At 41.9% G+C, this 13,103-nt stretch overlaps 1 protein-coding gene across 1 annotated transcript in view; it reads left to right on the top strand.

Moving 5' to 3' along the window:
• The window catches only part of LOC117528469 (myosin-10-like), a 157,257-nt gene that overhangs the window by 12,222 nt on the left and 131,932 nt on the right, over window positions 1-13,103 (top strand). Inside the window, 1 exon segment of the mRNA XM_034191105.1 lies at window positions 9,764-9,920. Within this exon segment, the coding sequence (XP_034046996.1) occupies window positions 9,764-9,920 (157 nt within the window).

Here is a 13,103-nt window from a genome sequence, read left to right as displayed (position 1 = left end):
TGGTTATTATGGGTAAAGAGTCAGAAGCACTTTGGCAGTGGTACGCACTTTGCCAAGTCCCTTTTTTGCCTAAGGTGCTTTTAAAACACTTCAGTTGTGTTTTAAGATGATTTAAAGCAGGTTACATTGTTGGGAACTGGTTTTAAAACACAATAACATGGTGATAAAATGCTTTCAACTCAATTTAATCTGCAGGTCAGGTCAAGTCTGGGAGCATGCGCTGGTGCCATGCATTGTTCCGTGTCACCGCATACACCATACTAAGGAACCGTCTTGGACCCTGAATGGTAACCACACAGGCAGACAGTTGGTCCATCTCCACCTCCTGAAAGTAACCATCTGTCTGCTGCAGGAAATATGGCCGTCCTCCTGGCTGAGGCACCCGTGTGATGGCTCATGCCCACAGAAAAGTGCTGCATGGCCAAAAACAGTACGAAAATGAGAAAAATATGCTTTTATCTTGCTTTACAGATGGAAGGACAAAGTGTTTCCAAGTTTTTTTCAGCTAATTTGATTGTGTTTTGAATGTGTGACAGTCTGAATTAGACAAAGTTGGTTTGACAGCCAAAACCAAATGAGGTGGTCATAGCAGATGGCTTCATTGAATCAGATCTGCTGGACGTTTCTTCCTACACTGAAAAAAAGGAAACCTAATTAAAAGTGATTCAATTGGTAGCATCCATCCATCCATTTTCTTCCGCTTATACTACGTCGGGTCGCGGGGGCAGCAGCTCAAGCAAAGCCGCCCAGACGTCCCGATCCACACACACCTCCCCCAGCTCCTCCGGCGGAACCCCGAGGCGTTCCCAAGCCAGCTGAGAGACGTAGTCCCTCCAGCATGATCTGGGTCTTCCCCGGGGCCTCCTCCCGATGGGACGTGCTCGGAACACCTCTCCAGTGAGGCGACCAGGGGGCATCCAGAAAAGATGCCCGAGCCACCTCAGCTGGCTCCTTTCGATGTGGAGGAGCAGCGGCTCAACTCCGAGCTCCTCCTGAGTGACAGAGCTCCTCACCCTATCTCTAAGGGAGCGCCCAGCCACCCTGCGGAGGAAACTCATCTCAGCCGCTTGTACTTGCGATCTTGTTCTTTTGGTCATGAGCCAAATCTCATGACCATAGGTGAGGGTCGGAACGTAGATCGATCGGTAAATCAAGAGCTTTGCCCCCCTGCTCAGCTCTCTCTTTACCACAACGCATCACTGCTGACGCTGCACTGATCCGTCTATCGATCTCACGCTCCATCCGTCCCTCACTCATGAACAAGACCCCGAGATACTTAAACTCCTCCACCTGAGGCATGGACACCCCAACGACCTGAAGAGGGCACTTCACACTCGACTGCAAACCGCCCCAGTGCACGCTGAAGGTCCTGATTTGATGAAGCCTACAGGACCTCATCATCCGCAAACAGCAGAGATGAGATTCTGTGGTTCCCAAACCGGACCCCCTCTACACCCTGGCTGCGCCTAGAAATTCTGTCCATAAAGTTAATGAACAGAACTGGTGACAAAGGGCGGCCCTGGCGGAGGCCAGCGTGCACTGGAAACAGGTTTGACTTACTACCGGCAATGCGAACCAAGCTCCTGCTGCGGTCGTACAGGGACCGGATAGCCCTTAGCAAAGGACCCCGTACTCCCGGAGCACCCCCCACAGAGCGTCTCGAGTGACATGGTGAAATGCCTTCTCCAGATCCACAAAACACATGTGGACTGGTTGATAGCACTCAAATGAATTAAGTTTGTCCAAATTAAGTTAACATATTGACTTATATATTAATAATTAAGTTTATTTGGATCAAAATAATTCATTGGAGTGTTAAAGCATTTTATTAGGTTGGTCCAACAATGTATTTATTTTTTCCCATGTGTAATCAAAAAATGCTAATTGAATTTTTCGTTACCACTTACCACTGTGCTTGCTCATAGGATTGGGAAAGTTATTGTCAAACTTAAGAACACAGCAGCTAACTTTGGAATAGGAAAATCTTTTGGGGACCACGTGTGTGTGTGTGTGTTAAACTAGGTCACATAAAAGAGGAATAATATATAATGGAAACTGATCATTCACCAATTAATCCATGGCTTTTGTTTTATTATTTCTGATCATATTTTGCAAATAATCAAATATGTTTGGATAATTTTAAACTTTATTATGAAACTGAACATCAAAGACGTTTTTGTTTATTTTTAATGAACTCTCATGGAATTACGAATTCACACTGTATAAATACATTTTATTAAACAACCTGGTTTCCATTTATTGATTTATTTATTTTCAGATATTTTATACACAAAACAGTTAGTTATACAAAATAATTCATAGATTATTTGCTCATGACAATATTAATTCATTCCAGCTTTTTGTCTAATCCTTTTTTAAAAGTTTGCCTTTTGTCTCATACTATCGCCATGCATAGCATGGAGTGACATGTTTACTTAATGTTTTAAAACCATCTATTTTTGCTGTGAAGATAACAATTTCACTTCAGCTCACTTTATTTATACACTCTAAGAAATAAAATGTAGAATTTCATTGATAAAGTTAAGGTAACTTTTTCCACATACCTTTGTCAATTAAGTGCAAACAATATTGGGATTTAAGTAATGTTTCATTTGATTTAATTAATTTCAACTACAATATTGTTTTGCACTTAACTGACAAAGGTATGTGGAAAAAGTTACCTTAACTTTAATCAATTCAATTCAGTGTTTTATGCCTAAGAGTGTAGAGCTTCAAATCACCACATATGTTGCCCCACAAGGGTAAGGTCAACAAGCAGGAATTTGTACAAACTGAAAAAGAGCTGATGGCATTGGTCTGAAGTATTCAGACAGCAGCACGCTAGGATCTGCTGTGCTCCTCCACATGGATCAGTGGCACTGAGGCTGGACTGTCCTCTCCAGCATGTCCACGTAGGCACACCGCCTGAGTGATCAGAGATGGCAGATGGGCTCGGCTGTTGTCTGCTGTCGCCTCTTGTTCAGCTGTTACTAGGCCACGGCATCCCCTTTCCTGGATCTGATTTCACAGTGGAAATATCACCTTCTCTTTCCTGGACGGGGCCAGGCAGAGTGGTCTGGCCAGCGGTGTTGAGTTTAGTCCTTTGGTCTGCTTGCTGGCTGCAGTTGGATTGTAGTGATGGACCAGTGTTTTATTTATTTTTATTTTTTAAATCAAATTAAAATAACTTTCAGACAGGCAGCAGGGCACAAAGTGTTTTTCAGCTAAAGACTTCATGACCTTTTTGAATGATTGCTCGGAAAATACAGGCTTTGACCAGGAATTTGAAATTCATCCTTAACTAGAATGGCACTTAAGACCCCCCTCTTCTGTCAAGGCTAGTCTTCTGCTCTTCTGTGATGTGCATTTCTAGTGCACTTTCATACCACACAGTAATTTAATTAAGATCACCTTAATAAAAAAAGGGGGATCTTAAAGGTGTTGGTAAAGCTGCCACTGAATATGTCTTGGACTTTATATACATCAATTACAAAGGAATACAAACAGTATGACACTCTGTGGTAAATCTGCATGGAGCAGACAGTTCTCAAAAAATGAGTGACTGTGCAAGAAGGAGAAGAGTGAGGAAAGCCACCAAGACATCCAGACAACTCAGACGACCCTGAAGAGGTTATAGGCTTATGTGGCTGTGATTGGAGAAATTGTGCAGAGTGCAAATTTTGCATTTTGCATCATCATTAGCTTCATAGTGCAGTAGAGCGTAGAAGAATATTCTTCCACCAAAACAGATCACATCAAGGCTTGAATCTCAGATGTACCTTTTGGTAACTGGTAGCTGAACTTTCAGGTCTTCTTTTTAGGAAAATCTTCCTCTATACCACTTCATCATGCAAAGATCAGATTTCTGTCTTCACGTATCATCCTGTCTTTCCACCAGCTGTCCTGCTAACTTAGACTGAAGGTTTTTACAAACATCTCATAAACATTTAGCAGAAGGCTATTGATTAGAAATGTACAAGCTGAAATTGTTGCATCATTTCCCCTCTGAGAGAAAACTACATTGCACTTTGCACCTTTGGCTAAATAAAACATGCATTTGTGCCTCATTTCTTGAGGTGCTCTGAAGTGTGAGGCAGCAAATTCTTGCCCCCTCCTCAGCCGCAGCGTCCACACCGCCCAGATCAGCATTCCTATCTGCAGTCTCAGCAGCTGCATATCACAAAACCAAAGACCATAACGGACCCATATTTATAGTGGTTCCTGTTATCAGATATGGGAGAATTAATTTTTCATTGGCATTGAAAGGACAGTGTAGCATTAGAGTTCTGCCTTCCTATTATCTCCATCCCTCAGGTCAGAAGTGAGCCGTTTGTTACACCTGGGCTTCTGTCTCCCTGCATCTCCTTCTTCAATGTTTTCTCTTGTTGTTATCCCCCGCTGGCCAAAGGCCTGAAAGGTGATTATATTATGTCTGTCTTTCTGACAGACATAATCACCTTACCGGTGACACCTTAATGTAATATAATCACCTTACCTGAGCCCACCAAACCGGGAGACCCCGAGCCCTCCGGTTTGGTGGGTTCAGGGTCTCAAAACTGCTTTTTGCAGATGATGTGGTCCTTTTGGCTTCATCGGCCGGTGACCTCCAACACTCACTGGATCGGTTTGCAGCTGAGTGTGAAGCAGCTGGGATGAGGATCAGCACCTCTAAATCTGAGGCCATGGTTCTCAGCAGGAAACCCATGGATTGCCTACTCCGGGTAGGGAATGCGGTCTTGCCCCAAGTGAAAGAGTTCAAGTACCTCGGGGTCTTGTTCACGAGTGAGGGGACGATGGAGTATGAGAATGGCTGGAGAATTGGCGCAGTAGGGGCGGTATTGCATTCGCTTTACTGTACTGTTGTGATGAAAAGGGAACTGACACAAAAGGCGAAGCTCTCAATGTACTGGTCAATCTTCGTTCCTACTCTCACCTACGGTCATGAGGGTTGGATCATGACCGAAAGAACTAGATCGCGGGTACAAGCAGCCGAAATGGGCTTCCTCAGGAGGGTGGCTGTTGTCTCCTTTAGAGATAAGGTGAAATGTTCGGTCATTCGCAAGGAGCTTGGAGTAGTGCACTGCTCCTTCGTGTTAAAAGGAGCCAGCTGAGGTAGTTTGGGCATCTGGTAAGGATGCCTCCTGGGCGCCTCCCTAGGGAGGTGTTTCAGGCACGTCCATCTGGGAGGAGACCCCGGGGAAGACCCAGGACTACACTGAAAAAAGAGACTGTTTGAACCAACTTTAAAAAGTGTTACAATTTGTAAAAACCTGAATGAATTAAGTTGTTTGAATTTAAGTTTGTAAATTAGAGTTGATTTAACTTTCAAACTCAAGTTCAAACAACTTAATTCATTCAGGTTTTTACAAATTGTAACACTTTTTTAAGTTGTTTCAAACATTCTCTTTTTTCAGTGTAGGTGGAGAGATTATATTGCCACACTGGTCTGGGAACGCCTTGGGGTTCCCCAGTCAGAGGTGGTCAATGTGGTACAGGAAAGGGAAGTCTGGGGTCCCCTGCTGGAGCTGTTGCCCCCACAACCCGAACCCAGAAAGCGGTTGAAGATGAGTGATGAGTGTCTTTCTGTCTGTCCCTCCGTCCCGAAAAGGGGATAAGATGCTGTCTCGTGAGAGAACCCTCTGCTAGACTGTTGCAAGATACTCATGTGTCACCTTCAACGTGAGACTCCATCATCATATTATTTGAGTTGGGCCTACTTTACCAGAGTTATAGCCCTTGATAAGCAAATCTAGGCTCTATCAGTTTCATGAGTGGGTGCCTGCATTCTGAAATCAACTCTTCTCACACTTTCAGGCAGAATTTTGTAAAAATTGGTACAAGTCCTTCTTATACAATGGTAATACGTATATTATCATGTTGTTTAACTTAAGGTGCATCATAAACAATTCCTTTTCATTTATTTTTTCAGTGCAGTCTGAAACTCATCGCTAAAATTAGTTCATTTTACAGTTTTTGCTAGAAGTGCAAATAACTGATGTGAGTTGACAAAATAAATGTCATCAGACAGCTTGAAATGTTCGAATGTACCAAGGCAGCTTTTGCCAGCCGGGGATATTGTGCTCTCAGAGCACTCTTGGTTTCTTGTGTCAAGACTATCAGTCTGTAATATGACTTACGGTCCAAAAACCACTCATGTCATGCCTCACTGGGCTGTGAAAGTGATTTTAATTTGGAGAATTATGACATAATATTTGATAGTTTGGTGTTATTGGTGTACCTGATAGCTGGTTTCCAGTTGTGATGTCATTGCCACATCAAGACAGCGTGAATCCCCGCTCTATTAACAGCATAGGGCTTTTATAGTAAAAATGTAGGTGAGTGGATGGGTAGATCCACTGCAAGGCAGCAACCAGGACCAAACTAGAGTCGGCTCATGTGGCTGCGCACCTGGAAAAAAAAATTTTTCTCAATAGAGATGATCATGTTCCACTGCTGATGAGGGATCTTGGAAAGCTCCACTTTAGGGTGGCCGTGCTTGCTGAGGTCCACAGACTTGAAAGTTGCCAGATCTTGGTATGTGGAAACATGTCCTTTTGGTCTTGTTGCTCCAGAGATCAAAGGAGTGGTCTTTGCTGTGGTGAATTGTCTTCTTTTGATAATGTAATGTCAATAAATATGTTATGAGACTCATATTTGCTCTATAGGTGTCTTGTCATGTCTGGTTTTGATGGATGACTCTGCTGTACTGTCCCAATGGTCCGGCTACTTTGAGTACATGCATGAGGCTGATCCTCCTGCTAAGATGTTGCAGATGTCCAGTGTCAGGGTTCTGGTTGAAGATCCTCCAGGTAGCTGCAAACCACCAAATCTCAGTGAGATAACAAAGGTGGTGAAACAGTTTGACGCAGATAAAAATGGAGAGTTTTGTGAGTTCTGAGCTTAACATCTTCAGATGGGTGGAGATGCTGTTCTCCTGATGATGCAAGCAGTTTTTGATGCCATTTGGGAGACTGGCATTATCTCAGCAGAGTGGAATAAAGGACATGCTGTTCCTCTCTGGAAAGGAAAGTGTGATCACCTGGATTGCAAGAACTACAGGGGTACTACACTGTTTTTTTGTGCCTGGCAAAGTACTTAAAAGCATCATACTCAGTAGAATTCAATACAATGTGTTTGCTGCACAGCAACCACAGCAGTGTGGTTTTATGCCAAAGTTGTCAACCACTGAGCACATCATCAGACAGTGAGTACTTATTGAATGCCAGTGGGAATATCACCAGCATGTCTTTGTGGATGATATTCAATTTTACAAAGTGTTAGCTGATTTCTGGGAGATCCTGAATATTTGCGTAATCACCAGTAAGTTCCAACACATCATACTGTAGTTGACTTATACACAGGCACTGTGGGTAGAGTTTCTGACTGGTTCCAGTTAATTCTGGGATTCATCAGAGATGTATTCTAGCTCCTAATTGTTCAGTCCTTGCATGGACTTGGTCTTGGGTAAATTTGTGGACTCCAGAGACTCTGTCGCCTTTGTCCATAAGCAAAGGTTCACTGACCTTGACTTGGTGGGTGATGTAGTGGTCTTTGTGGAATGAGTAAACATCCTGATTGCAGTACTTGAGAAGATGGAAGGCGAGTCAGTGTGTCTGGGTTTGTGATTGTCTTGGATCAAGGCTAACATCTTGGTTTTCATTGATTTCCTGGACTCAGCTATCAGAAGAGGATCTTTATGTAGCAAAAGTGTTGCACTAATCTCTGAATCTTATCTTGACATTTAACCAGTGATCTAACATGACAACAGGCTACCTTTGGAACCAGGTCCCTCTGAAGACTTCTTGGGTACTACTGGAATCACTTTCTGTCAAACAGAAGATGAGTTTGAGACACAAATCTAGTGTGCAATTTAGTGAAGCGCTGCACTTCATTGAATTCCACACATTCCACTGAATTCAATGAATATGGTCATAAATGTCATTTATAACCATATGGCCCTGTGGTTCACTTCTCTGAGCATGATCCAGCACGCAGTTGCCTCAGTGTTGAGGAACCCAGCATCTAGACATGTCCCAGGGGATGCCCACATATCACCTGGCTGCAACAGATTGATGGGTACAGTTGGGAGGTGTGGATGGACTGATGATCTGACTGAATGCTGACATGACCTCTCAAATCATTACATCACTGACTGATCACCTGTTTCAGCACTGCAATTATTGTCATTTTAAAGATGTCTTTTTATGTACATAAATTGACAATCAGTGAGAGTAATGTCAGACTGTAGTCAGAGTGCGCATACACTCACCAGCCACTTTATTGGGTACACCGGTTCAATTTCTTGGAAACACAAATACCTAATCAGCCAATCAGATTTGAGAAATTAGATGTGGTAAAAACGACTTTCTGAAGTTCAAACCGAACATCAGAATGGAGAAGAAAGGGCATTTAAGTGACTTTGAATGTGGCATGGCTGTTGGTGCCAGATGGGCTGGTCTGAGTATTTCAGAAACTGTTGATCTACTGGGATTTTCACTCACAACCATGTCTAGGGTTTACGGAGAATGGTCCAAAAAAGAGAAGATATCCAGTGAGTGGCTGTTGTGTGGAAGAAAATGCCTTGTTGATGTCAGAGGTCAGAGGAGAATGGGCAGACTGGTTGAATGGGCGACTGCGTGATGCTGTCATATCAATATGGACCAACATCTCTGAGGAATGTTTCCAAAACCTTGTTGAATCTATGCCACGAAGAATTAAGGCAGTTGTGAAGGCAAAAGGGGGTCCAACCTGGTTCTAGCAAGGTGTATCTAATAAAGTTGCCGTGAGTGTATGCTAGTAATGAAGTGAGTACTGTTATGTATATTGGGGATGTAAAACCTGTGTCATCTCTGCAGAATGCACCTCTGCATCTTCCCACTAGGTCCTCTCAGCCATTCCTGGTATGTCTCCATACCACACATGGTGTCTCGGGAGAAACATTTTACATAATTACGCAACGCCACGAGTAAGAAGGTCAGGTATCCATTTGCAACAAATGTTGTATGTTTGTATGGTAAACAATTTATTAATCCTTCAGGATTAATAAAGAATCCCATAATTATGTAAAACCTTGGGTTCTTTATAATAATAAAGAACCCAATAATTATGTAAAACTGTTGGGGTTTTACATAATTATTGTATGGCCTTGCCTTACAATATAAAGCGCCTTGGGGCAACTGTTTGTTGTGATTTGGCGCTATATAAAAAAAAAAATTGATTGATTGATTACATCCAACTGTGTTTTATAGGTATTTTGTAGTTCTCCTGCAGATTTGGACTCTTTAATTGAGTCTCCTGGAGCTCCTGCTGCTGTAGACAGGAGTCTGCTCAGTGTTTCATTTCATTGCTATTCCCTCAGCTCTGTCTGTCTGAGTCTTTATCGGTCTCTATTGCTGAGTCTTATCCTCACCATGATGATGTAAACTCCTAAAATGTTTCCAATGACCGGTCTTGCAACCGATCCAATGCAGACGACAGGCAGGGAGCTGTGAACTTGCAGGATTTATTTTTTACTGATATTTAACATATTCTGTTTTTAATGCTTCCTAAATCTACATGTATATGATTTAATGTCTTGTATCATAATTAGACACTAATGAACAGATGGTTATGAATGCAATATTCCATTTGTGCTAAGAAGGACCCCTAAATCCAGAACACTGGAGCTTTAAAAATTGGTCTTTTTTTTTTTTTTAACCAAACCCACCTCATTTTGCCAACTGCTGTGTTAAATTCCCGATGCTTCTCCGCTCTTTATTTGCAGACGTATTCTGGCTTGTTCTGCGTGGTCATCAATCCGTACAAGAACCTGCCCATCTATTCAGAGAACATCATTGAGATGTACAGAGGGAAGAAGCGCCATGAGATGCCTCCACACATCTACGCCATCTCTGAGTCGGCGTACCGCTGTATGCTTCAAGGTACGACCAACGCTCCTTTCCCTCACGCTAGCACATCTTATTTCTTTTCTAAAGCTCCTTCCTCGTGTTTGTTTGCTTTTTCACCTTTTAATGAATATTGCTCCCATGTTTGAGTTTTACTGGGATGCTTTGGCTTTCAATTGTAGACTGAATTCTGGATTTTGGAGTTATTAGCTGTGATTGAGTTGGAATTAAGATGGATTAATTTGTGGGAGTGTAAATTGGTCTGTCCTGGCAGGACATATGGGCTCACCTTTGGCCAGTGGAGTTGTTTGCTGCATAGTCTAGGAGATTAGCTTGTGGGAGTGGGGGGTGAAAGGTTACAAGGTCAGAGAGGATATGATGTCACTGATTGCATTTTTGATTAAGTGGTAATTTCATGCTGCTAGAAGGCTGTTTAGGATAATTTTCCATCAGGTTTATGGTCAAAGTGTTTGGGATAAATTGTGGGTGGTGAATGCAGCCTGCACTATATAAGTTTTTGCTTGTTGTGCTGTTCTTTTTTCCTCACTTGCGCAAATTCAGAATTGAACAAATTTGACTTGAATATTGCCATCGTAATTTTTCAGTATTCATTTTTTGTAGCCATTTGTCCTCTTTCCCACATTTCCACATGCAGATTTTGTTTTGAAAGAACTGAATTTTTGCAATCGCGACGTGATTACAACAGGATCAAAGGTCAATAATCTTCAGGACGCTTAATTTGAGCAAATAGAAACTTAGGTTCTCTGAGTAATTTAAAAGTTTGATATTTTTTCAACCTTGGCTGTATTTTTAGAAGTTTATAAAAAATTAATCAGTGCAGTATCAGTTTGAAATGTAAACACCGTCATGCACTAATTGACTGTATAATGTATGTGGCAAGCTAACAACCCTCGCCGCAAAGTGCTTCTAGATGCCAACAGGCGAAAATGTCAGAAGTGTCTTTTAGCGTGGAGAGGATCGCTACACGGGGAGAACATGCAGACTCCACACACAAAGGACCAGGTGGGAGACGATCCCAGGACCTTCTTGCGGCAAGGCAACAATGTTAACCATTAAGTCACTGTGCCGCCCTGAGATGATAACAGTCACATGGATATTATGGGAAATTTATGGCCATTTTATATCTGTTTAGTGTAGCAATATGAGTGCCCTGGAAAATCCATACACTATACAGGGAAAATATTATGATACTTGGTTGTATCTTTTTTCACAACCCTAGTCTACATTACTGGAGCATCCATACAAACACGTACATCCTTGGTGGCTGTGGTCTTACTATTATTCCATGTGTAATGTTCACTGAGTTTTTTCATCCATCCACTTAATCTGTCTCAGATAAAACTAAGGGACTGCAGTCGGTAAGATTTCAAAGCTGCTAATAATGTGGGTGGTGAGAAGTTTTCTTCAAGGGCTGATAACCTGTAACCAAAGGATTTATATAGATTTCAAGAGAAACAAATGTAAAATGAGACACAGCGGAAGGGGCAGCACAGTGGTACTGTTGGCTCACAGAAAGAAGGTCTTGGGATTGTACCTGGTCCTTTCTATAGGGAGTTTGCATGTTCTCCTCACACTTGCGTGGGTTCCCTCTAGGTGCTCCACGTTCCTTTTCACCTCCAAACATATGCATGTTGGGTGAACTGGAATCTTTAAATTGACAAAAGGTGTGAATGTGTTTGTCTGTGGCCCTGTGATAGACTGGCGGCTTGTCCAGCATGCACCCCACCTCTCGCCCAGTGACTGCTGGGATAGGCCCCAGTTCCTCCATGACACTTGATTGAAGTAAGTGGGTGTAGAAGATGAATGAATGATGCAGTACAAGACAGAATGTTGATACCTGAAACTGCTGCAGTGATCGTGTACTATAGTTCATCTCCTAATGAGGCATACAATGTCAAAATCATCTTCCTTGAGCTGAGTTGAGGTCTTGATGAGCTGAGGTACCACTGTGGACCAGTTCTCCTGATTGCTGTTGTTTTTTTACCAGTCTGCCTAAAATGGTACAAGCCAGTGGATTCATCTGCTTCTGATGGGAACAAATTTACACGTAAATGATGGCCAGCGTGAGCTGCTGGAAATGTTCACTGGTGAAAGTTTCCAAAAATTACTATATTTTAACACTGGTTCTTGTCTTTGACAAGGTGCAGTTAAGTTGTACTCAAGAAAACACAAATCATGACTAGCATGTGTGGTCATGTTAACTGCAGTTTATAGTAATCCTTAGCATGAAATACGCTTAGCTTTTTCTAAAAGACGGCATGTTTGGATTTAAATGAAGTGCATGAGTGTAACAATATCTGTTTCATTTTCTTAAATACGGGTCCACAAGTATTTGGACAATAACGTAATTTTTTAATTTCGCATCTCTACACCACCAAAATAGAAATAAAACAGTCAAGAAGTAATTGTAGCATTAACATTCAGCTTTAATTCAAGGGGTTTAACAAAAATATTACATTAACCATTCAGGAATTACAGCCATTTATATACACAGTGCCTCAATTTTTCATATTCTATAAATGTGTGGACAAACTATACCTATAAGATAAGATCAGCTTTATTTATCCCGTGGGAAATTATTTTGCCATAGTAGAGAAATGGTAAACAGTGAACAATTTTTTATTTTATTTTTTTTAAATAATACAATTGCACATAACTGAATATTTGAATAACTCTATTCATTATGTATTCATCCTGCAGAAGGGGGAGGAATTATACAGTCTAATTTCCGCAGGTAGGAAAGACCTCTGGCGTTCAGTGGTGCACCGCTGTGGTCTCACTATGGCTGAAGGATGTCAATATAGAATGCAGGGGGTGGGAGTTGTTGTCCAGGATGCTGACCAGCTTTCTCAGCATCCTCCTCTCTGACACTTCCACCACAGACTCCAGCTCAACCCCCAGGAGGGAGATTTGAGGAATATATGAGGAATATTTTTGATATAAGTCATCATGTTTACAGCCAGTTTTCTTTTGACAAGTCAGGGGATGATACATGAGTATTTCCAAGTCACTGACTATGTCTTTGACTTCATTTACCTCAGTCATTAAGAAATACAAACAGTATGCTACTGTATGATAGATTGATAGATACTTACATACATGCATTTTCTTGTCTTTCCCAAAAATGACAGAAATTCTCCTGTGACATAGCTCAGCAAAACAACAATGCAATCTGCAGTAAAACATTCTTAAAACACA

The sequence above is a fragment of the Thalassophryne amazonica genome, chromosome 16, assembly GCF_902500255.1.
Source record: "Thalassophryne amazonica chromosome 16, fThaAma1.1, whole genome shotgun sequence".
Lineage (NCBI taxonomy): Eukaryota > Metazoa > Chordata > Actinopteri > Batrachoidiformes > Batrachoididae > Thalassophryne > Thalassophryne amazonica.
This window is presented reverse-complemented; position numbering and strand designations above follow the sequence as displayed.